Source organism: Dendropsophus ebraccatus, chromosome 12 (genome assembly GCF_027789765.1).
Source record: "Dendropsophus ebraccatus isolate aDenEbr1 chromosome 12, aDenEbr1.pat, whole genome shotgun sequence".
Classification (NCBI taxonomy): domain Eukaryota; kingdom Metazoa; phylum Chordata; class Amphibia; order Anura; family Hylidae; genus Dendropsophus; species Dendropsophus ebraccatus.
In genome coordinates this window covers 80,571,491-80,597,965 of record NC_091465.1, presented here as the reverse complement: position 1 = coordinate 80,597,965, position 26,475 = coordinate 80,571,491, and the positions used below count along the sequence as shown (strand labels likewise).

Genomic DNA, 26,475 nt, shown 5'->3' with positions numbered 1-26,475 from the left:
CCAAAAAGACTGATACTTTTAGTGGTGTATTGTTTCCTGGCTACAGTTCTGCCATGATTTGCAAACAAATGTGGCTTCTCTACAGCAATTTTGCACAATTCAGGGCATCATGACATTTTCTATCATGTACTATGAACACCATGCAGTTACAGTGGGGTTGGGGAGCCCAGCCTTGGTGAACAGCCCGAGGCCTATGGTAAAGTTAATCCGCCTGAGTCTCTGTCAGCCCTTGTGTTTTCAATCCTCTCCATTCTTGCTATAATGTGCCTGCACTTACACTCAGCTATAACCACTGCTGTATAGAAAAGTTTCTGTCAGTGTCCTCCTGCACAGCTCTGTGATTCTCACTTTCTGATTGGTCCAGGCTGAACACACACCCCTTCCCCATTGCTGTCATGTGACCACACAGACCTCTGACAGCAGCCCTGCTTCTCTATTCTAGCCTGTTGTACTACGCTACTGCATTATGGGGATCTGCAGCTCCATCCTGTATCTACAAACTACTGCTGTGTTATCAGGTTTATGCAGTTACTATACATTATACTCCACATGTTGATTGCTATACTGTACAGTAACTTATAATATCACCTATTAAGCTGTTTATAAATGTTTGTTTTATCTGCTATACATGTTGCTCAAAATAGAAAATCATTATTTTTGGGGTGTGGAACCAATCATTGTTTTTTTGTTGGAAAATTTGCTTTGATTTTAAAGTGGATTTGGATTACAAGCACGGATATATATATATATATATATATATATATATATATATATATATATATATACATATATATATATATATATATATATATATATATATATATATATATATATATATATATATATATATAATTTTTTCCCCTATAGTATTGTTTTGTAACTACTTTAATGTCTCTATCTCTTTCACTTTAGTCTATGCAGGAGGCAGAAGATAACATTTACGCTAATGTCTAAGGAAAGAAGAACTTTTACAACTTACTATAAAACAATATACATTATATCCAGGAGGAGTGACAGATATCATACCTGGCAACCCTCCATAAAGGACTCACAGGAAGCAGGCCTGCTCTGGGCTCTGGGGGCTTGTTTGGGATAAATATTTATATAGGTCAGCTATTTATTCAGGGGGTCTCTGTATTATTTCAGGTGATCTGGGGGCTCTGTATTATTAGGGGTTTGGAGTTTATATTTTTACATGATGTGATCTGAAAAGGTCTGGGGTTTTCTCTTGGGAGGTTTATTCTGAGGTTGGTATTTATGGGGTCTGGTGTTTATCTAAGTAGGTTTTGGGGTCTATATTAAAGGGGTACTCCGGGGGGGATCTGAGCGGACTTGAAGCGGATCCCGCCTCTGTCACTGACTGGCTGAGCGGGCTTGAGTCAGACACCAGGAAGCGGTCAGACACTGGAGCGCCGCGATACAGGACCCGCTGCTGGAATGGGGAGTGAGTGGACGTTGTTTCCCTCAGCCACCTCCTCCCCGGCCAGATCCCAAAATAGCCCCTCCGCCGGAGTACCCCTTTAACTTATGGAGCCTGACCTGGCACTTCTATATGTATAGAGGATCTGGTCTGGGGTTCATAATTAGTTTTGGGGTCTGATCCGGAGACTGTATTCAATTAGAGAGTGTGGTCTGGTGTTCATACATATTCAGAGGGACTGGTCTGGTCTTCTGTATCTGCTTAGGAAGCCTGGAATGGTCTGGGGTATCAGTTTTGATTGTGATTTTAATATAGGCCACTTGTAATTTAAATGTAAAAGCTTGGGAGGTGAGTCCTATAGTGGATATACTGGTGAGGTATACCATTCTAACCTGAGCTGCAGAGTTATACTGCAATTCCGCATACGCTTTCCATGTCAAGATGCAGTACAGGTATATATGATTTGCACACACACATATATATATATATATATATATATATATATATATATATATCACTGCATTCTCATATATCTTCATTATTTTTCACAGCTGTAATAAAAGTTTCTTTAATAATCCCTCTGGTTGTCTTCTAGTCACTGATCTAATGTTTTATGAGTAATAGGTGGACAATTTTTCACTTCAATTGGAAACCTTATTTAATGAGAATATCTGGATTCAAACACCATGTTGTTCTTTGATTCTTAAAGGAGAAGCCCAGAAAAAATTTTATTCAAATATTATATTGCCCCCCAAAAGTTATACAAATCCCCAATATACACCTAATACGGGAAATGCCTATAAAGTGCTTTTTCCCTGCACTACTGCATCAAGGCTTCACTTCCTGGATAAAATGGTGATGTCACTTCCTGGATAAACATGGTGATGTCACTTCCTGGATAATATGGTGATGTCACTTCCTGGATAACATGGTGATGTCACGACCCGACTCCCAGAGCTGTGCGGGCTGTGGCTGGTGAAGAGCATGATGGCAGGGGGATGCTCAGTGTCCCTCCAATGCCCTGTGTCCCTCAGTGTCCACCTGCCATCATCCTCTCCAGCAGCCACAGCCTGCACAGCTCTGGATTAGGGTTCGAGTCCATCCGAACCCGATTGTTCGGCATTTGATTAGCGGTGGTTGCTGAACTTGGATAAAGCTCTAAGGTTGTCTGGAAAACATGGATACAGCCAATGACTATATCCATGTTTTCCACATAGCCTCAGGGCTTTATCCAAGTTCAGCAGCCACCGCTAATCAAATGCCGATTGTTCGGGTTCGGATGGACTCGACCCTGAACCCAAACCCGATTAGCTCATCTCTGATTCTAGGTTCTATACATATGATCTCTAGGTTCTATACATATGCATTAATGTTATTTTGCTCTAAGAATGTGTCTCTTCTGTAGTGAAGCCTCCACAGTTTTTGCTGTGACCAGATCCTGGGGTAGACTGTTCCACTGATCACTGTTCTCATGGTAAAGAAGGCTTGTTGCCTCCGGAGAGTGAACCTTTTTCTCTTCAGGAGGAGGCAGTGCCCCCTTGTCTTTTGAGGGGGTTTTACATAGAGATGAATAATAAAATTCTGACTTCCTGTCGTCACCACTAGAGGGCGCCTAAGAGCCCAATGCAAACTTTATGCAGCTAGTACCCTCTAATGGTGACGAGGGGAAGAATATATTTTATCATTTCTCTTTGGGGAGGATTTACACTTTTGCATTCCAGATGGATACTGCAAAAAAGGGAAAAAAAACAATGGGGGAGATTTATCAAACATGGTGTAAAGTGAAACAGGCTCAGTTGCCCCTAGCAACCAATCAGATTCCACCTTTCATTTTCCAAAGAGTCTGTGAGGAATGAAAGGTGGAACATAACTTTATTTTTATTTTTTAATGCCTACAAGCGGACATAAATTTGGCTGAAACCAACAACTGCTCCACGCTGCCATAGATTTCAGTGAAGGTGCACGGGCAGCCTTAGCTGAGCCTGGATTTATATGGAGCCAGACACATCAGCATTCATCCAGTGTGTCCGTGCGCTGGCAGGGGATAACTGAAAGTGATTCTGTCACCTCCTGACAGCCTACTGAGCCGGCAGCACCGCTGGATCAGTACAAGTATTCAGAAAAAATCTTCGCTCCCTGTGCCTGTGTTTTTATTTCCATAACATAAATAGATAAATACACCATGCTATTCTGTGACTCACCACCAGATGGCGCTTGTCACTCTCTTCTACATGTTTATAGTGATGTTCATGATCATATTTTTGGCTTTGAACTTTACACAATCTGGAACTGACTGTGGGTACGTTACGTCTTCTTTCTTACTCTCTGTCTATAGATAACAGTTTATTTTATCATAATCTCCGTTCATATTAACTTAACTATGTTTAGTGTTTGTCATTGATCCTAATGCAAAGCTTCTATACTGACATGTGACTTCCGCTGCAGATTCAATGACTGACAGAAAACATGTTGTGTGAATTCAGCCTTATAGACGTCCATAGCTAGAGGGGCTGGTGGGGAGGTGGCGGAGGTGGTGGCATCAGCAAGCCCACCTGCCATGGCCTGACAGGGCAGAAAAGTAAACATTATTTCCAAGTACAGGAAATTCTAACTATCACTTTTTACATTGGAATATACATTTCCAATAATTTGCCAATGTTTTTAGGCATAGTTGGTAAAATACAAACGCTTGGAGTGTGATTGCTTTCTGTTTGGAGTCATGACTATAAATATTACATATATCTCATTGGTAGTTATAGAGCTGCTGAATGTACAGAGGCTGAAAAGAGTTTGTAGAGGCTGAAATGCACAAGTGTCATTAATAATAATAATAATAATAATAATAATAATAATAGTGGTAGTATTAATAAAAGTAGTAGTAATAATAATAATAATAATAATAATAATAGTGGTAGTATTAATAAAAGTAGTAGTAATAATAATAATAATAATAATAATGGTAGTATTAATAAAAGTAGTAATAATAATAATAATAAGAGTGGTAGTATTAATAATAATAATAATAATAATAATAATAATAATAATAATAACAGCAATAATAGTAGTAGTCACAATAATAATAATCATAATAATAATAATAATCATCATCATAATAATAAGTAGTGTAGTAGTGGTGGTAGAGTAGTCGTAGTAGTAGTCACAATAATAATAATAATAATAATAATAATAATAAGTAGTGTAGTATTGGTGTAGTAGTAGTATAGTAGTAGTAGTCGTAGTCGTAGTAGTAGTAATAATAATAATAGATTTTAGGTCATTGATTATAGGCAGTAAATTCCCCATTTGCTATGAAGTAATATTAATAAATCCATGTAGACATTCTCTTTCACTGTCAGATCGTGTACTGGAGATCTCAAGATGAGGCTGGAAGGCACTGGCAGCAACAAGGCGTACTTTGCGGTTATCGTTCTGTCTCAGCTCTGGATGTGTAAGTAAAACACACAAATTGTAGTTGTTTCTTTTAGGTACAGGGGCAAAACTGAAGGCTCGTGGGCCCTGGTGCAAAGTCTGGTTCCACCTATGGGCATGGCCTGGACTGGTGTCAGAAAGTTATACAGATTTGTAATTTACTTCTGTTTAACAAATCTCCAGTCTTCCAGTACTTATCAGCTGCTGTATGTCCTGCAGGAAGTGGTGTATTCTTTCCAGTCTGACAGAGTGCTCTCTGCTGCCTCCTCTGTCCATGTCAGGAAGTGTCCCGAGCAGTAGCAAATCCCCATAGAAAACCTCTCCTGCTCTGGACAGTTCCTGACATGGACAGAAGTGGCAGCAGAGAGCACCGTGTTAGACTGGAGAGAATACACCACTTCCTGCAGGACATACAGCAGCTGATAAGTACTGGAAGACTGGAGATTTCTAAATAGAAGTAAATTACAAATCTCTGGCGCTTTCTGGCACCAGTATATTTGAAAAGAAAAAAAAAAGGTGAACAACCCCTTTAAACCCTATGTTCAACGCAAATTTTGTGGCTACATTGTAGATCTGACGTGTGCTCCTGCATGATGTCTCTCTCTCCAGGTCCCCGCTGTCAGGACACTCCGGAGGGCTACTCCATTGAGGTGCTGCCAAGTGTCACGGTGCAGGAGGGTCTCTGTGTAACCATCCCCTGTGCTTTTACTGCAAACTATAGGAAAACCTTTACAAATTCCACCGGATACTGGAAGAGTGATTATGACACCAACATGGCCTCTAGTGATACGTCCGTGCCGGTAGAAAAGGAGAATTTCCACCTTATAGGGAATCCGGATAATGGGGACTGTACCCTAAAAGTCACCGACGCCAGGAAACAAGACACCGGGACCTATTTCTTCAGATTTGTAGGCAATAAAGAGACTGATATTAAGTATAATTACTTATCACACAAGACCACCCTGCTGGTTACAGGTGAGTGCCCCCCACTTATCACACAGGACCACCCTGCTGGTTACAGGTGAGTGCCCCCCACTTATCACACAGGACCACCCTGCTAGTTATAGGTGCGTGCCCCCCACTTATCACACATGATGACCCTGCTGGTTACAGGTGAGTGCCCCCCACTTATCACACATGATGACCCTATATCACACATAATGACCATTATATTGATTTGTCATTTAACGTTATTTAAAAAAAAAAAAAAAAAAAAAAATATATATATATATATATATATATATATATATATATATATATATATATATATTTTATTTATTTTTTTTACATATACAGTGGTGCCTTGGATTACGAGCATAATTTGTTCGGTACCGCACTTGTAATCCAAATTTACTCTTATACCAAAGCAAATTTTCCTATAAGGAATAATTGAAATGTAGAAAATTGGTTCCCCAATACCGTACAGTATAGCAATCAGCATGTGGTGTATAATGTATAGTAACTGTATAACCCTGATTACACAGCAGCTGGATATGTGATATATAAGTTACTGTACAGTATAGCAGCATGTGGTATATAATGTATAGTAACTGTATAACCCTGATAACACAGCAGCTGGATATGTGATATATAAGTTACTGTACAGTATAGCAATCAGCATGTGGAGTATAATGTATAGTAACTGTATAACCCTGATAACACAGCAGCTGGATATGTGATATATAAGTTACTGTACAGTATAGCAGCATGTGGTGTATAATGTATAGTAACTGTATAACCCTGATAACACAGCAGCAGTTTGTAGATACAGGATGGAACTGCAGATCCCCATAATACAGTAGTGTAGTACAACAGGCTAGAATAGAGAGGCAGGGCTGCTGTCAGAGGTCTGTGTGGGGGAGGAGAAGCAATGGGGGAGGGGTGTGTGTTCAGCATGGACCAATCAGGAAGTGAGAATCACAGAGCTGTGCAGGAAGACAGTGACAGAAACCTCTCTATACAGCAGGGTGAATAGCCGAGTGTGAGTGCAGGCACATTATAGCAGCAGTGTGTATAGTTGAGTGTAAGTGCAGACACATTATAGCAGCAATGTGTATAGCTGAGTGTGAGTGCAGGCACATTATAGCAGCAGTGTGTATAGCTGAGTGTAAGTGCAGACACATTATAGCAGCAGTGTGTATAGTTGAGTGTAAGTGCAGACACATTATAGCAGCAGTGTGTATAGCTGAGTGTAAGTGCAGGCACATTATAGCAGCAGTGTGTATAGCTGAGTGTAAGTGCAGGCACATTATAGCAGCAGTGTGTTTAGCTGAGTGTGAGTGCAGGCACATTATTGCAGTAGTGTGTATAGCTGAGTGTAAGTGCAGGCACATTATAACAGAAAAGGAGAGGATGGGAAACCCAGGGACTGCATGGAGCATGAAGGAATGAGCAGGACAGATGTGGGCACAGTATAGCAGCACTCTCTGTCCGGGGAGAGAGGGGTTACAGCTATGGAGAGATTACCTCCACAGTCATGTCCCCTGATGCAAGCCCCAGCCTGAAGTGGATCTACTATGATTTGGAAGGTGAGGGAGACTTCCTGGGTCAGAGTACAGTGCTGTAGACCCCGCTATGCACACCATGCCCCTCCCCCACTCCCCCTCCCACCCAGTACAGGGAGCTCTTACACCAAATCAATACTCTTACACCAAGTAACAACTTTTTAAAAATGCGAGCTCTTAAACCAAAACGCTCAAACTAAGTTACTCTTAAACCAAGGTACCACTATATATATATATATATATATATATATATATATATATATATATATATTATTTTTTTTTTTATAAAGTAAAGTAATATAACGTTATTAAAGCAATGTTTTAGCAAAAAAATGTTTTTCCCTTAATCTTCGGAGTACCTCTTTAATTATTTAGTCTATTTTTTATGCCACAGATCTTACACAAAAACCTGAAATTTCCAATTTGAAGAATCTGAGAGTCGGTCAAAAGGTGACGCTGACATGTACCCCTCCCGGGAATTGTGATGGTACCAGACCCACAATCACATGGTGGAAGGACAATGTGGATGGGACGTGGGGGAAATCACCATCCATAACATTTACCCCATTACTAAGTGATGACAAGACGTCTGTATCCTGCGAGGTGAACTACCCGGCCGTCAAGTCTTCCACCCAGAAGACAGTCATCCTGGATGTACAGTGTAAGTGTTAGCATTGGGCTATGAATATGGGTTATGACTAATTCAAGAAAGGCTCAAAGGGACTTCTGCTTTATATTTGGAATTAAATACCAATATACTGACTATTATTAGATGATATATATTGATAGTTTGTGGTCTTTATTGTGTACATATTGATTAAGACTCTGCATATGAATTTAGCTGCATAGCGGATAAAGATCTGATCTCCCCCTCCCTTTCCCCCACATATATAGAGTGGTGCAGACTTGGCAAATTTTATGCAACAAGTTTTTACAGATACAACTTTGAAGGGGAACTTCGGCAAAATATATATATTCTTTTCAAATCATCTGGTGTCAGAAAGTTATGTAGATTTTTAATTTACTTCCATTTAAAAATCTTCAGCCTTTGAGTAGTTATCAGCTGCTGTATGTCCTGAGACAGCGCTCTCTGCTGCCACCTCTGTCCATGTCAGGAACTGTCCAGAGCAGGAGAGGTTTTCTATGGGGTTTTTCTACTGCTCTGGACAGTTCCTGACATGGACAGAGGTGGCAGCAGAGAGCACTGTGGATACTCTGTATCAAAAAATATCCTAAAGTAGACAGTGGTGTGTGTTGGTGCGGGAAGAATCCTGCGTGTTTAGTACAAAAATAGAACAGTTTACCGAAAAAAGTTGCCGGTAAACAGTACACTTAATACAGGTAGTGCAAATCTTGACAAAAGTGTTTGCTGACAGTAGAGTTAAACCATTGCTTAGTCGAAGTAGGTGCTGGTAGTAGTAAGTGCTTTGTAAAGAGAAGGAAAAGGAGAGGAGTTGCCAGAGGAGCCCTGCCCAATGTAAAATCTGTACTCTGGCGGAACTGAAGTGTAGATAAGAAGAAGTAAGTTATACTCCTACTCACGTTTAGACTATAGTCTGACCGCCTTCTGCCCCCTAGTTGCGTAGAACCCATCCTAGGTGGGTACCACGAGCGCCAGTCGTCGGTTATCTGGGTGTAGCAGATTCCAAGATTACCCAGTCATCCTGCACTGCGCAGTAGGATACATAGACCTATTCTGGTAGCTTTGTCCTACTGTGGTCAGCTCCTCTCGTATCAGAAGACTGCCCTGCACGGTTTTGAGAGGTTCCTGGCATGGGCTACGGTTATCCTAGGTGGCTTCTCTCCCCTACTTTGAGCTAAGCACTGCATAACTGTGGTAGCTGCTTACATAGAAAATAAAGTTTTTTGCTGCATCTGTGTCTCACGTCTGTAGGCTTAGGTCTCTAAACACTAACTAACTAACTCCCCCATTCATCTTACACTGAACTAACTCCTTCTACAGGGGCTACTGTATATCTAAACCCTCCTGTGAGTTGTGGGACTGAGTGTGGGTGAAAGAGAAGAAGAATAGGATAGGACAAGAAAGAAGAGTACCTGCAAGTGGTCAGCAGACAGCACATGGTACAAAACAATTAACCTTTTGGTTCTACAGCTGTGCACAGAAGACATAAGAAACAGTAGTGACACCTAGTGGGGAAAACAAGGTACTTCCTGTCCCGCTTGTTAACCTGAAAGAACGACTTACTAAGGTGCATACGACTGCACCCGTAGTGGGACACCAGGCCTTTGCAGCCTCTGCATTTAACATACAAGTTCCCTAAGTGTGGGATATTTAGATGTTTGTGACTGGTAGACTCATAGTAGTGCCATAGCGTTCTGTGTGATTCTGCAATCCTTGGGGGAGATTTATTATACCTTGTGCTGAGAGGCGGTAGAGCAGTTACTATAGCAACCAATCAGATCCCAGCTTTTATTTTTCAAAGACTTTTTATAAAATGAAAGCTGGGATCTGTTTGTTTGCTATGGTAACTGCTCCACTGTTTGATATGGACATTATCACTGTTCCCATGCGATCAAGCTGTAGTGGCGGTAAAGTTTAAGGTTAGCTCCCCTATAATTCTGCTAGTGATAATCACTTGGTAAGATGGAGCTGACTCTGCACACAGAACTAATTGCATCATAGACCATAGCGGTGGTAGCAGCACAAACTCATTCCTGCACACATGTCACAGACCTGTCTGTCTCCCTCACTGACTCCTCCCTCACTAACTTCCTGATATGCTCAGTAAAAAACTTACTGAAGTCACCATCCCCTGCTGTCCATATATGGTAAGGTTCCATCTCACAAGGGGAGTGGTTACAGACCAGACAGCAGTAAATTCCCAGCTAAAGTGTAGAGCAGGAACAGGAAGTTTGTTACATCATATACACACCATACAGTATGAACCGAGGCAGTGAAGACAATACAGAAAGCATGAAAGATCACAGAAAGCTAGTAAAATAAACATATTTATCAATATACGCTCATTTATCAGACAGCTGACAATGGGTGTCATCATCTGGAAACTCTGATAAAATGGCAAATAGAAAAGCTGGAAAAAAAATTCTGGTACAGGTGAAGTCAGTGGTCTGCGACCTGTTATCCCCACATTTTGGGGGCCACCACTCCTTTTAGCTGGGGGTCATAGATTTACACCACCTGGAGACCACAGCTTGTAGACCACCAGCTATGGGTCAGATAACAGGTTGTCAATGTATCTAGAATCATTCTGATATTTACAGACCGGGATGAGTTTTGGCCGCAGATTTTCCGTTCTGGGACTATATCCGCCATCTTTTAGACCTGCAGATCACTACATTATTATGTCTCTTTCGCTCCCAGCTGTTTTGAGGCCACATAAGTCAGGATTTACCGCTCTCATTTTTCAATGGATTGAAATGTTCTAGACAAAATTGGCCATTATCCATCTTCCTCCTCCTCCCAGGATCAGTAAAGCCTTTTGCTGGGCATTCGGCCATTTCACATTGCAGTGACATAAAGTCTAATGTATGCAGGCCGGCTAAACATAAATCCTCATTTTATTTTCCCCTACTGTATTTTCCCTTTAATTGTACTTTTTATAAATCAGTTCAGTCAAGTTTTAAGGATATGTTGACCTTTAAGCACAATTTACAGCTTATGCTCTAACAAATCTCAGTGGCTGTGTACATGCATTACATTACTTATCCTGTATTATACTCCAGAGCTGCACTCACTATTCTGCTGGTGGGGGTCACTGTGTACATGCATTACATTACTGATCCTGTGTTACATCCTGTATTATACTCCAGAGCTGCGCTCACTATTCTGCTGGTGAGATCACTGTGTACATACATTACATTACTGATCCTGAGTTACATCCTGTATTATACTCCAGAGCTGCACTCACTATTCTGCTGGTGGGGTCACTGTGTACATACATTACATTACTGATCCTGTGTTACATCCTGTATTATACTCCAGAGCTGCACTCACTATTCTGCTGGTGGGGTCACTGTGTACATGCATTACATTACTTATCCTGATATCCTGTATTATACTCCAGAGCTGCACTTACTATTCTGCTGGTGGAGTCATTGTATATTTAAATGACTGATCCTGTATTGAGGCTCAGTTTCATATTGTAAATTACAGAACTGTATTATCTATTGTGGTCTCAGTGTACTGTCCTGCTGATGGACAGACCAGGGCCAGGAGGGACCTCCAGATACTATCATGCAGTTATTATTGCTGTACAGCCATTACATGTCTCTCACTGCTTTATTTCAGATCCTCCGTGGATAGATATTTATATTGGTTCCTCAGGTAATTGGTCTCCTCTTTATGCATGGTGTTCTTACAGCTTATGTGTGATTACAGTGTTTGTGCTATATAATAACTCAAGGGGCTGAATTAGATTTATCAATCCCAATAGGGAGCATATTTTTCCCCAGTGGATCTTGCATGGCCTGTAAGTCTCCATACACCACAGCTGTCTGCACTATTCCTTCTGGTAGAGATTCTGGCCCATATTCTCTAGTCACCTTTGCAGGCTGATCAATGACTTGCATAGTTGCCAACAGTCCCGTTTTTGCCGGGATTGTCCCGATTCTGAGGAGACAGCCCCGGCAAAACCATGTCCCGGGTATGTCCCGGGAAGTTCCACGCCCGCCGCGAGAAGCCCCCCCCCCCCCCCTTCCAGCGCAAGTGCTGTCACTCAGGCAGAGCAGGGAGAGAAGTCACTGGGGGACTAGAGGAACCATACTGGTGAGGTAAGTATAGTTTTTTTTTGTTTTAAATACAGATGAACGGACAAGAGGATGCTGAAGGGGGTACTGGTATGACGATGAAGGGACAGGAGGAGGATGAAGGGGGAAGTAGTATAATGATGAAGGGGCAGGAGGATGAGAGGGGTAGTACTATGATGATGATGAAGGGGCAGGAGGATGAAGGGGTAGTAGTATGATGATAGAGGGGGAAGGAGGATTAGAGGGGTAATACTATGTTTATGGTAGGGCAGGAGAATGAAGGAGTAGTAGTATGATGATGGAGGGGCAGGAGGATGAAGGGGGTATTAGTATGATGATATGGGGTGCAGCTGCATCATATGGGTACAAACTACCAGTATGTACAGTCAGTCAGTAGAATGCTATTTCTGAGTCTCAGCCTGCTCTGAGTTGGGTGTGTAATATACTGGGCCCCTGACACTGGGGTGTGTAATATACTGAAGACCTAACACTGGGGTGTGTAATATACTGGGGACCTAATACTGGGGTGTGTAATATACGGGGGACCTGACACTGGAGTGTGTAATATACTGGGGGCCTAACACTGGGCTGTGTAATATGCGGGGGACCTGACACTGGGGTGTGTAATATACTGGGGACCTGACACTGGGGTGTGTAATATACTGGGGGCCTAATACTGGGGTGTGTAATATGCGGGGGACCTGACACTGGGGTGTGTAATATATTAGGGACCTAATACTGGGGTGTGTAATATACTGGGGACCTAATACTGGGGTGTGTAATATACTGGGGACCTAATACTGGGGTGTGTAATGCTCCTTTTGTGTTGTTCTGACTGTAAATACTAACTGGAAAATTTTAAACCCACACCCATAATAGGCCACACCCCACCGAGATCACACCCATAATAAGCCATGCCCCTTTTTAACGCTAAAGCGTCCCTGGAAAAAGTTTTCAAATTTTGGCAACTATGGACTTGCAAGGAGATTACCTTCAATTGGTGGCACCGGGTAGTCCGATCCCTTCCTTATGGTTGAGGACTGCTTTGTATATTTGCTTTCAATGGAGCTTGCATGGCCTATAAGACTCTGCACACCTTTTGACACTCTCTTTAGGGATAGGACGAATCTAACCTGCTGATAGCCCCCTATTGCATTCGGCCGGGCACTGAGGATGAAGATCGGTCTCCTACCTTCCTCCTTGGCGCCATTTCCGTGCACTTAGTAGTTTACTCCTCGGTCCGGTCAAATTATTAGGAGCACTGCTCCGCCCGCATTGCAAAGATCCAGCCTGTCCCCAGCCAGCCCGCTCCATTGATTATCATTAGAAGGGGCGGGCCGGATCTGCTAGGTCTTACTTTCTGAGGAGAAGGGTATATACCAGATTATTAATAATAACTTACAGGAGTGTGTGACATTGTGCGGCCACACCAGGAGCCACGGAGACCCTCAGACCTCCCAGTGCCCCCAGTATTCCCCCTTACTACTGATATTAGTTGTATTTATAATTTCATTTTTTCCTGCTTTTCCAGGAACAATAGGGAATCACACGGTGCTGCTGAATGAAGGGGATTCTGTGACCCTTAACTGTTCGGTGACCAGTAACCCTGCAGCTTTATTGACCTGGACGAGAGGAGAGAACACGGTGGTCAGCAGCGTGACGGGACAGGGTCTGGAGCTCTATCTGACAGACATAACATCCAGCGATATTAATACCTACAGCTGCTCTGCCTGGAATCCACACGGCGACACCAGTGACTTTGTTGATATCATTTTGCGAGGTAAGGTAATCTTAAAGGGGTAATTCTTTTAAATCAACTGGTCCCAGTAAGTGCCAGAAATTTGTAATTTACTTCTAAAAAATCCATTATTTATCAGCTGCTGTATGTCCTGCAGGAAGTGGTATATTCTCTCCAGTCTGACACAGTGCTCTCTGCTGCCACCTCTGTCCATGTCAGGAACTGACCGGAGCAGTAGCAAATCCCTATACAAAACCAGACTGGAAAGAATCCACTACTCCCTGCACAACATACAGCAGCTGATAAGAACTGGAACACAAGATTTTTTTTTATAGAAGTAAATTACAATTCTCTGGCACCAGTTTTGAAAGGATTTTTGGGGGGTGAGCTACAGTACCACTTTAAAAAATTCTGTGCACAACCCTGCTAGTGTGACTAGAACTAGTGTTGAGTGGATCTGTCAAACTGTCCTGGTTCGGCAACATTTTCTGAACCCGAACGCTCAACGATCAGCATTTGATTCCCCTCAGCTGCAGATGTTGGATGCCACCCCAGGGCTGCCAGGAACATACAGTAGCCTATGGCCCATAGCTCTATCCATGCTTTCCAGGATTCTCTACGGCGGCATCCAACTTCTGCAGCCGTGGAGAATCAAAGGCCAAGTGTTTAGCAAATTTAGCATAAAGCATTACTTACCTATCTATCCCACTTTTGAAACTACCAAAAATCTATTTTTTTTTTTTTTTTGGGGGGGGGGGGGGGGTTGTTCTGTATTGTGTTTCTGTACTTCCTGGTTGAGCAGTCCCCAGAAGGCAGTACTGGTTCCAGAATGCAATGCTTTCCCTCAGCTGTTCATCACAGTCCACAGTCCTTGCAGCAGCTGCTTCTGGCCGGTCAGAGATGGTGAATCACTCAGGGGATTGGGGGAATCAAGCCCCGCCTCCTGTGACATCACGCCCTGCCCCCTGTCTGTATCATCAGCCTGTGCTCAGCAAACACACACAATGTGAGACAGAAGCATGGAAGATTTGTCTCCTAAGGTGGGAGAGCAGTGGGAGCAGGAGACAATGTGAATTGACACAGAGGCCATTTTTCTTTACTTCCTGGATTTCTATCAGCTACCAGTGTGGCAGAACCGTACAGATACGGTAATACATTGTATACACACATCTATATAACTTTTAATGTACTTTTAATAGAAAATGTTTTCCTTATGTGGAGTTCCCCTTTAACAAACTGAATGGGGATGCAAGGTAAAGGGGATGGAACTAGACACAGAAAGGTGTAAGTAATATCTGTACTGATCCGACCCCATGATGTTCAAGATCTATATATAAAAATATGGATCAAACAGTCAAAAACCTTATGAACGCTTATAAGCCCGGAAGGGGTGTGTTGCATCTTGTTAACTATGTTGGGATTTGACCTCAATATTTTTACTGCCATTTTGTTACAGCTAAAAACGAAGATTCGGATGACAAGCTCACCCTGGGTAAGAGTGATTTATTTACCTATATATAGATACTACTACAGTATATGTGCTGAGCTTCAAGCAATTGCTATATCATAGAGACCCCATTGCTTCTTAGGTTCTTAGGACATTGAAGTAATGACCACCAGCACTTAAAGAGGACGTACCATCAGGTATATCCTCTTTAATCTGACCCAGGGATAGAACAGCGCCATCACGGGCAAGGCGGTGCCACAGTCCATTTTTTGAGCCGCGGCAGTGTAAGGCGCCGTTCTATCCACAGGTACCGGGTCTGAGCTGAAGCACACGAGGCCGGAGGGAACTCCCTCCCACTGGGGGGGGGGGGGCGGCCGGCCCCCTGTGCTTCAGCTCAGACCCAGTACCTGTGGATAGAACGGCGCCTTTCACCGCCGCGGCTCAAAAAAACGGACCGTGGCACCGCCTTGCCCGAGACGGCGCTGTTCTATCCCTGGGTCAGATTAAAGAGGATATACCTGATGGTACATCCTCTTTAAAGGAGTTGTTCACCAAAAGATTCCCCCCCACCACCCCCCCCCCCACAAATCAATTGGTGCCAGAAAGTGCCAGAGATGAGTAATTTACTTCTATTAAAAAAGTCTTATCAGCTGCTGTATATCCTACAGGAAGTGATCCAGTCTGAAGGGCAGGAGAGGTTTTGCTGCTGCTCTGGACAGTTCCTGACATGGACAGAGGTGGCAGCAGAGAGCACTGTGTCAGACTGGAAAGAATACACCACTTCCTACACAACATACAGTAACTAAATTACAAATCTCTGGCACTAGCTAAAAATTAGGGGCAAACAACCCCTTTAACAGTTCCTTTATTTCCCCCAAAGAATCTATAACTTTATTTTTAAATATATTTTTATACTTGGCTAGCTGATTAAGAATATCTATTGTTACCATTACCAAAGTTCTTTGAGAGTTAGAGTTAGAGGGGGTAACTTCAATAAGCAAGAAAATGGAGCTGGAAGACCCAACAGTGTCATGTAAAAAGTAGACAGCCATTTATTGTCACTTAAAACTGTGTAATACTCCATTTGTCCTGCTGGGGCACTGTTTGAAAATGAAACACTTGTCTTTGAGTTACTTTGCTGATCTCAGGAGGTCCTAACTAAAAGGAATAGGGGTCTTATAACCTCTAAAAGTATGTGCACTAGGTAAATTGATGTGTTTCCATTACAGAAACAGCTACAGCTCCAGATGTGGTGACCTCTATATCCCCGCAGTGCGGTAAATAATTTTTTATTGTCGATATAATATGTTGGGTCCCCATACACTGGATGAATACAATAGCACCCCATGAACTGGGTAGTATTCATAGTGGTGGGACAATGGGCTTGTGCTTATACACAGAACCTAAGGGTGGTATTACATGGGCCGATGGGGGCCCGATAATACCTGTAAACGTTTACTGGGCCTATTACACAGCCTGATAATCATTTAACAAGGGCTGCAAGGACATCGTTACCGATGTCCTTGCAGCCCTTGTTTAAACTACATACATTACCTATCCACGTTCCAGGGCTGCTTCTGCGGTCCGCTTCTCCACAGGTCCCGCGCGCTCTAGCTTCAGAGCGACCTGTCAGCTGACAGGCCGCTCAGCCAATCACAGGCCGGGACCGCCACGCCAGCAGCCCTGGAGCGTGGATAGGTAATGTATATCGTCAGTCACTGGCTGCGCACCGCTATTACACGTAGTGGTGCGCGGTCGGCGCCCGACGAAGATAGGTCAGAACCTATATCAACGATCAGGCGATGATCATTGTCATCGGCTGATCGTTGTATTTATTACATGGATCGATAATCGGCCGAATCGGGCCGATTCAGCCGATTATCGTTCCGTGTAATAGTACCCTAAAGCAAGGACATGTAATCTAAGCTGCAGTGTAAAGCATGGGGGATGGACAGAGGTAGGTAAGAGGGTGTAACACCCTGGGCCACTGGAATGAAGTACATCTGGGAAACCAATAGACTCCACTGAACACTCTAACTGGGATGGAGTCATGGATCTCAGCTCTGGGGGCAGTTGGAGATGGGCTTGTCGCTCTTCCTCCCCTCCATAGACAGCACAAGGGACGTCGCTTCTTATTGGTATGCTCTTGGTCACGCTGGTTTTCTGCATATGGAGATGTAAATACAGATCCTTTCTATCTAAGGTCCTAGGGACGTGGACTTAGCCATTCTAGGAGCTTTCATAGCTGGGAACCTCTTGATCCTCTCCTTGATCGCCTTGGCTCTTCTCTGCTTTGTTAGGAGAAACATGAAGAAAAGACGAGAAGGTAGAGCCTTAGATGTGTGACTGTCATACCTAACAACCTATGTACTATATGTATAGTAGCCAGTATGTAAATAATGCTTAAAGGAGAAGTCCAGCGAAATGTTTTATAAAAGTATTGTATTGCCCCTCCCAAAAGTTATACAAATCCCCAATATACACTTATTAGGGGAAATGCTTATGTGCTTTTTTCCCAGCACTTACTACTGCATCAAGGCTTCACTTCCTGCATAACATGGTGTTGTCACTTCCTGGATAACATGGCGATGTCACTTCCTGGATAACATGGCGATGTCACTTCCTGGATGACATGGTGATGTCACTTCCTGGATAACATGGTGATGTCACTTCCTGGATAACATGGTGATGTCACTTCCTGGATAACATGGGGATGTCACTTCCTGGATAACATGGGGATGTCACTTCCTGGATAACATGGGGATGTCACTTCCTGGATAACATGGGGATGTCACGACCCGACTCTCAGAGCTGTGCGGGCTTTGGCTGCTGGAGAGGATGATGGCAGAGGGATGCTCATTGTCCCTCCAGTGCCCTGTGTCCCTCATGTCCCTCTGCCATCATCCTTTCCAGCAGCCACAGCCCGGACAGCTCTGGGAGTCGGGTCGTGACATACCCATGTTATCCAGGAAGTGACATCACCATGTTATCCAGGAAGTGACTTTGCCATGTTATCCAGGAAGTGACATCACCATGTTATCCAGGAAGTGACATCACCATGTTGTCCAGGAAGTGACATCTCAATGTTGTCCAGGAAGTGACATCACTATGTTATCCAGGAAGTGACATCACCATGTTATCCAGGAAGTGACATCACCATGTTATCCAGGAAGTGAAGCCTTGATGCAGTAGTAAGTGCAGGGAAAAAAACACTTTATGAGCATTTCCCGTAATAAGTGTATGTTGGGGATTTGTATAACTTTTTTTTTTTTTTTTTTTGGGGGGGGGGGGGGGGGGGGCAATACAATAATTAAAAAAAAAAAAAATTGCCGGATCATCACAGCAGCACAGAGTATTTCAGGAAGGAGTGTGTTGGCTTTGTGGGGAGCAGTGACCTGCTTTATATTGTGATGAGGTAAATAAGAACAGGTCTATATATACAGACTAGCAAACTAGTGGTAGAAGTAAGAGCCCCTATTAGTGGTAGAAGTAAGACCCCCCTATTAGTGGTAGAAGTAAGACCCCCTATTAGTGGTAGAAGTAAGAGCCCCTATTAGTGGTAGAAGTAAGACCCCCCCCCCCCCCCGCCTATTAGTGGTAGAAGTAAGACCCCCCTATTAGTGCTAGAAGTAAGACCCCCCCTATTAGTGGTAGAAGTAAGACCCCCCTATTAGTGGTAGAAGTAAGACCCCCTATTAGTGGTAGAAGTAAGACCCCCTATTAGTGGTAGAAGTAAGACCCCCCTATTAGTGGTAGAAGTAAGGCCCCCTATTAGTGGTAGAAGTAAGAGCCCCTATTAGTGGTAGAAGTAAGACCCCCTCCCCCCCTATTAGTGGTAGAAGTAAGACCCCCCTATTAGTGGTAGAAGTAAGAGCCCCTATTAGTGATAGAAGTAAGAGCCCCTATTAGTGGTAGAAGTAAGACCCCCCCCCTATTAGTGGTAGAAGTGAGACCCCCTATTAGTGGTAGAAGTAAGACCCCCCCCCCCCCCTATTAGTGGTAGAAGTAAGACCCCCTATTAGTGGTAGAAGTAAGACCCCCCCTATTAGTGGTAGAAGTAAGACCCCCTATTAGTAGATCAGGAAGGTGATACATTGCTGCAGGGAGATATAACCTGCACACCACTAATCCTGTATGTTTTTAGCCATCATACACAATGGGGAGGAGCTCCGTGCTCAGGGGACGGCCACTGCCTACAAGGTAGGTAATCATACATTATACTTACCTATATATGGATGCTATATACTGTAGAAGCTCTAACAGAATAAGGCGGCTTTAACCAATATTTGGATATATTATAAAAGTAGGAAATAGGAAATTAACAATGTCTTGGAATTAAAAAATTAATGGTGGAAAATAATGGATTAAATAGCAAAGCTCATTTTAGAGTATTAGATTTCTGCTCTGAGGTACAATTAATTTTTGAACACTTGATGTAGTAAAATTAAAGGGGTTCTCTGGTGAAAATCTTTTTCTTTAAGATCAAATGGTTTCAGAAAGTTATAGAGATTTGTAGATTACTTACATTTGAAAAATGCAAGTCTTCCAGTACTTATCAGCTGCTGTATGTCCTGCAGTGGTGTATTCTTTCCAGTCTGACACAGTGCTCTCTGCTGCCACCTCTGTCCAATTCAGGAACTGTCCAGAGCAGTTTAAAATCCTCATAGAAAACCTCTCCTGCTGTGGACAGTTCCTGATATGAACAGAGGTGGCAGCAGAGAGCACTGTGTCACTGGAAAGAATACAGCCCTTCCTGCAGGACATACAGCAGCTGATAAGTATGGGAAGACTGGAGATTTTTAAATAGAAGTAAATAACAAATCTATATACATTTCAAAAATCAGTTGATTTGAAAGAAAATAATTATCTTCGCTGGAGCACCCCTTTAAGTACTTATGGCTCAACGAGAAAGAGATTTATCAAACATGGTGTAAAGTGAAACTGACTCAGTTTCCCCTAGCAACCAATCAGATTCCACCTTTCATTCCTCACAGACTCTTTGGAAAATGAAAGGTGGAATCTGATTGGTTGCTAGGGGCAACTGAGCTAGTCTCACTTTACACCATGTTTAATAAATCTCCCCCATAGTGTGTGTGTGTATGTATATATATATATATATATATATATATCTTTGTTGTTTTCTTTCTTTGTAGAATCTCAATGAATAGAAAATCAAAATCATCCACAACATCAGCGCCTGCGAATAACAGTGATACAGAGAACGTCCTGCCCAGCCCAGAGAACGTCCTGCCCAGCCCAGAGATGACGTCCAGTGTATCACCGCTGAGTGGAATCGCTTCTCAGCCGAAAACCGCAGGATTAGGATCTATTATCGCATTAAAGGGACTTTCTACTAGAGAACCTGTGTGTCTGTGGGGGATTAGATTGCGAGCTCCTGGGGGCAGGGGCTGATGTGAGGGATGTTCATGTCATAGATTACAGATATGTTTGATAGATATTGTGTATTGTGATGTTGCCTGTAATCCTCATATACAGAACAGAAGTTATTTTTATAATGTTTACACCTTTACAGCTAATAAAATTAACATTTGTTCATTTCTGTGTGTAAAGGAGTTGTCTGTACCAGGAGCCGCCTTCCATTTACACTACTGGTTCCCTCAAATGGGTCACTTTTGGGCCCCTTTAGCACCTTGGGGCCCCATATTTGACCTAAACCTAAGTGCCCTCTATACCCCAGTAAGTAATGGGTGAGGGGTTTATAGTTAAGACAATGTCCAGAACATGGCCGCCATCTTAAAAGCCGCCATATTGGATCAGGTTTTCCCAATAGGAAGTTGGTCCTGTAGCGTATGAAAGACCGGGATGTTATCAGAAACCGATTGCTGCCACACAATTGCAATATCTCTTATGAATCAAAAGGTATTAACAACAGTTCTCTGTGATGCACAGCTATTTGATGTGTTCAATGTGTTGTCCACGGTGCTGAACACAAAGCAACTTTCCGTATTGATGACCATTCTGGTCTCTGATACACTACATGAGCTGCTTTCCTTTGGAAGGTCCATTCAATGCCACAAAGCGGAACCAGATGGTCTGTTCAATAACAGATGTTAACTAATACAAATGGATGCTGGAGAGATCACCTTGTGTCTGCTTGTTTTGCAGTACTTAAAGGGGAACTCCATCCAACAAAAAAATTCTTTCAAATCAACTGGTGTCAGAAAGTTATATAGATTTGATATTTACTTCTATTTAAAAATCTCCAGTCTTCCCGTACTTATCAGCTGCTGTATGTCCTGCAGGAAGTGGTGTATTCTTTCTAGTCTGACACTAGTAGCAAATGTCCATAAAAAAACTCTCCTGTTCTGGAGATTTTTAAATAGAAGTAAATTACAAATTTATATAACTTTCTGACACCAGTTGATTTGCCGGAGTTCCCCTTTAAGCGGATAAAAAATTACTGTTACTGATGATTATTATTATTATTATTATTTTTTATTTTTTTTTCCCCAGATATGTGAACCTGGCCTTAAATAAATTTCTTCTATTTCGTCTCATGATCAGATTTCGTTAGATCCGATGAAGTTTTAAGGTCAGATTTAGGGGTTCACAAACTTTCAATCACCGCTGTAAGTCACAGGGAGCTTTAAAATTTTGCCTAAAGCAACAAATTGTTACAAAAAACTTTGACAGTCTAAGATTCTTCTTCCCCACAATGTGACTATAAAGTTATAATCAGGAGATGATGATGTTGCGGTGTTAGGTGGCGTACAGCGAGATGCCGGAGCCGCCCCCGGGGGAGCTGTAAACCCTGCAGCTGTCGCTGTCATTTGGATTTGTTGGCAGCGAGTTTATGGATCAGATGAAGCTTTCATCTGCGGAATAACATGAACCTGACTGATTCCCGGCTGCACCCACGTGTGTAACTCCGAGCAGACTGCCTGCAGGATTAATATAACTCCTATCTGCCGCAGTCATGTGACCAGCCGCCCATGGAGGCATAGAAAGCAGTTAGCAGTCCCAACTATTGCCTGAGGGGCCCACAGGTACATGGCACATGGTAGGTAGGGGCCCTGTTACAGATTGGGCATTGTAGAACATGTCCTTAAAGAAGTTTTCCAGGATTACAGAGAGCGCCACTCTTGTCGCCAGGCTGTGTGGGGTATTGCAGCTCAATTCCATTGAAGGAGTTAATATAGTAACATAGTAACATAGTAAATAAGGTTGAAAGAAGACAAGAGTCCATCAGGTTCAACCTAGGAGAATCCTACTGTGTTGATCTAGGAAGGCGAAAAACCCCTATGGGGCAGAAGACAACCGCCCCACCACATGGAGAAACTCCCCCCCCCCCTCCCCCCCCTCCCCCCCCCCCCCCCCCCCCCCCCCGACTGCAATGGCAACCAGAACAATACCCGGATCAACGTATCACCAGAAATCTAATGCCCATAACTTGTTATATTATATTGTTCAAGAAAAGTATCAAGTCCTCCCTTGAACTTATTTAATGAATCGGCCATGACAACCTCATGTGGCAGAGAGTTCCACAGTCTTACCACTCGCACAGTAAAGAACCCGCGTCGATGCTGATGATGAAATCTTCTTTCCTCTAGACGTAGAGGATGCCCCTTGTCATTGTTACAGACCTAGGAGTAAAAAGACCACTACAAAGATCTCTGTACTGTCCATTCATATATTTGTACATTGTGATCAGATCGCCCCTAAGACGTCTTTTTTCTAGCGTAAATAACCCCAAGCTTGATAACCTGTCTTGGTACTGTAACCCACCCATTCCCTTAATGACCTTTGTTGCCCTCCTCTGCACCCGCTCCAGTTCACCTATGTCCTTCTTATATACCGGTGCCCAAAACTGTACACAGTATTCCATATGTGGTCTGACCAGTGATTTATAAAGAGGCAAAACTATGTTCTCATCTTTAGCATCTATACCTCTTTTGATGCACCCCATTATTTTATTAGCCTTGGCAGCTGCTGCCTGGCACTGATCACTAAAGTTGAGTTTACTGTCCACCAATACCCCCAGGTCCTTTTCGGAAGTACTTTTACCCAGTGTTTTATTATTTAGCACATAACTGTACTTATTATTTCTATGGCCCAAATGCATAACCTTACATTTATCCACATTAAACTTCATTTGCCATTTCTCCGCCCAAGCCTCTAGCTTCTCCAAATCCCTCTGTAATATGATATTATCCTCCTCTGTACTGATTACTTTACCCAGTTTAGTATCATCTGCAAAAATGGAGATTCTACTCTGTAGCCCCTCTACAAGATCATTAATAAAAATATTAAAAAGAAGTGGACCCAACACTGACCCCTGAGGTACCCCACTAGTAACTAAAACCCAATCTGAATATTTTCCATCAATGACCACCCTCTGTTTTCTATCACACAACCAGTTACTTACCCATTTGCATACGTTTTCCCCGAGTCCCAGCATCCTCATTTTGTAGACCAACCTTTCATGCGGCACAGTATCAAATGCCTTTGAAAAGTCCAGATACACAACATCCACAGCCTCCCCCAGGTCCAGTCTATAACTTACCTCTTCATAGAAGCCGATCAGATTAGTCTGACAGGACCGATCCCTCATAAATCCATGCTGGTGCAGCGTCATAAGATTATTTTCATTAAGATACTCTAGTATAGCATCTCTTACAATCCCCTCAAATACTTTACCTACTATAGATGTTAGACTTACGGGCCTGTAGTTTCCAGGATCACTCCTTGACCCCTTCTTGAATATCGGTACCACATTAGCTATGCGCCAGTCCTGTGGAACAATCCCTGTCGTAATAGAATCTTTAAATATTAGGAATAACGGTCTGTCCAACACAGTATTTAATTCTTGCAAAACTCTAGGATGGATACCTTCTGGGCCCGGTGACTTATGGATTTTAATGTTTTTAAGGCGTTTCCCCACTTCTTGTTGTGTTAGGCAGGTGAGATTTATGGGAGGATTAACATTATCCCTAGTCATGTCGTCTGTTATGGGATTCTCCTCTGTGAATACAGTAGAGAAGAATGTATTTAGTAGATTGGCCTTTTCCTCTTCCCCCTCCACCATTACACCCAGATTATTTTTGAGGGGACCAACATTTTCGGTTTTAAGTCTTTTGTTATTTATATAAGTGAAGAACATTTTGGGATTTGTTTTACTTTCTGTGGCTATCCTTCTTTCTGTTGCTATTTTTGCTTCTTTTATTTGCGTTTTACACATTCTATTCTTCAGTCTATAGTTGCTCAATGCTTCCCCACTACCTTCTTGTTTTAGTTGTCTGAATGCTTGTTTCTTATCATTTCTGGCACCCCTTACAGCTGAAGTTAACCACATTGGATTTCTCTTATTTCTACTACGTTTATTCCCATATGGTATGTGTAGTTCACACGATTTACCCAGGATGCTCTTAAATATGTCCCATTTCTCTTGTGTACTTTTATTTCTGAAGGCATTGTCCCAGTCTATGTTCCCAAGGTCCTCTCTTAGTTTTTGGAAATTAGCCTTCCTGAAATTTAATGTTTTTGTAGCCCCTCTACTAATAATTTTATTGAAGGATAATTGAAAACTTACTATGTTATGGTCACTATTACCTAGGTGACCCCCCACCTATATTTTTGATATTCTGTCGGGCCTATTGGTTAAGATCAGGTCCAGAAGGGCCCCCCCTCTTGTTGGTTCCTCTACTAGTTGGGAAAGGTAATTATCTTTTACTATTTCCAAAAACACGCTTCCCTTCCTGGAGCTGCAGGTTTCTGCTTTCCAGTTGATATTTGGGTAGTTAAAGTCCCCCATAATAATGACTTCCCCCTGCTTCGCTGCCACATCTATTTGTCTTATAAGAAGATTTTCTGATTTTTCCACTATACTTGGAGGTTTATAACTCACTCCTATAAGAATTTTATTATTCTTCGTCCCTCCCCTTATTTCTACCCAAAGAGACTCCACATTATCATCACATATATCCTCCCACAGAATAGGCTTAAAGCATGATTTAACATATAGACAGACCCCTCCCCCTTTCTTATTTTTACGGTCATTTCTGAATAGACTATAACCCAGGATATTAACAGCCCAGTCATAACTCTCATCCAGCCATGTCTCGCTTATCCCCACTATATCATATTTCTCTTCAACCATTATGAGTTCTAATTCCTCAGCTTTATTAGTGAGGCTTCGAGCATTAGTATACATACATTTAATATATTTGTCCATATTCCCTTTCCTCTTGTCACTAGTGACTGTTCTAACCCCTCCCGCCGCTCCACCCCCAGTTCCATAATCTAGGCCCAGCTCTCCATCTACTCTGTCTTCACTTACTATATTGTAGTTGCCCTCCCCCCCGGGCCCTAGTTTAAACACTCCTCCAACCTCTTAGCCATCTTCTCCCCCAGCACGGCTGCACCCTCCCCATTGAGATGCAGCCCGTCCCTACCGTACAGCCTGTAACCGACCGAGAAGTCGGCCCAGTTCTCCATGAACCCAAACCCCTCTATCCTACACCAGCTCTTGAGCCACTTATTTACCTCCCTAATCTCCCGCTGTCTCTCAGGTGTGGCTCGTGGTACAGGTAATATTTCAGAGAATATCACCTTGGAGGTCCTAGTTTTTAGCTTCCTGCCTAAGTCCCTGAAATCGTTTTTAAGGACCCGCCACCTACCTCTAACTTTATCATTGGTGCCAATGTGCACCATGACTGCTGGGTCATCGCCAGCCCCTCCCAGTAATCTGTCAGCCCGATCCGCGATGTGACGAACTCGAGCGCCAGGAAGGCAACACACTGTTCGACGATCCCGGTCTTTGTGACAGATTGCCCTGTCTGTCCCCCTAATAATTGAGTCCCCCACTACCAGTACCTGCCTGGCCTGCCCTGAACTCCTGTTTCCCACCTTACTGGAGCAGACACCCCCCTGGCTTTCAGAGGCAGTGTCCTGCTGCAGCAATGCCACCCCTGAATCAACATCCCCCTCATCCGCCAATTTGGCAAACTTGTTGGGGTGTGCCAGATCAGGACTGGCCTCCCTCACACTCTTCCCTCTACCCCTTTTTCTAACTGTGACCCAACTAGCTGCCTCTTCCTCCTGTACCTCCATGCTATCACTCTCTCCCCCATCTACCCCTTGGAGTGCTTGCTCAGTGAGCACCAGACCCCTTTCCAGTTTGCTAATGCATCTCAATCGTTGCAGCTGCTCATTTAGATCCAGGATCTGGGCTTCCAAACCAGCAACATGC

The 26,475-nt window shown here is 43.0% G+C and overlaps 1 protein-coding gene across 1 annotated transcript in view; it reads left to right on the top strand.

Annotated features, from left to right (window-relative positions):
* Positions 1 to 20,822, top strand: part of LOC138768809 (sialoadhesin-like) — a 42,130-nt gene extending 21,308 nt beyond the window's left edge. Inside the window, exons 12-23 of the mRNA XM_069946763.1 lie at positions 913 to 948; positions 3,628 to 3,719; positions 4,777 to 4,868; positions 5,459 to 5,824; positions 7,748 to 8,014; positions 11,624 to 11,659; positions 13,613 to 13,861; positions 15,276 to 15,311; positions 16,496 to 16,543; positions 17,470 to 17,592; positions 19,411 to 19,466; positions 20,420 to 20,822. Coding sequence (XP_069802864.1) covers positions 913 to 948; positions 3,628 to 3,719; positions 4,777 to 4,868; positions 5,459 to 5,824; positions 7,748 to 8,014; positions 11,624 to 11,659; positions 13,613 to 13,861; positions 15,276 to 15,311; positions 16,496 to 16,543; positions 17,470 to 17,592; positions 19,411 to 19,466; positions 20,420 to 20,434 — 1,416 coding nt within the window. The 3' untranslated portion in view covers positions 20,435 to 20,822. The remainder of the gene's footprint in view (positions 1 to 912; positions 949 to 3,627; positions 3,720 to 4,776; positions 4,869 to 5,458; positions 5,825 to 7,747; positions 8,015 to 11,623; positions 11,660 to 13,612; positions 13,862 to 15,275; positions 15,312 to 16,495; positions 16,544 to 17,469; positions 17,593 to 19,410; positions 19,467 to 20,419) is intronic.
* Positions 20,823 to 26,475: the final 5,653 nt, after the last annotated feature.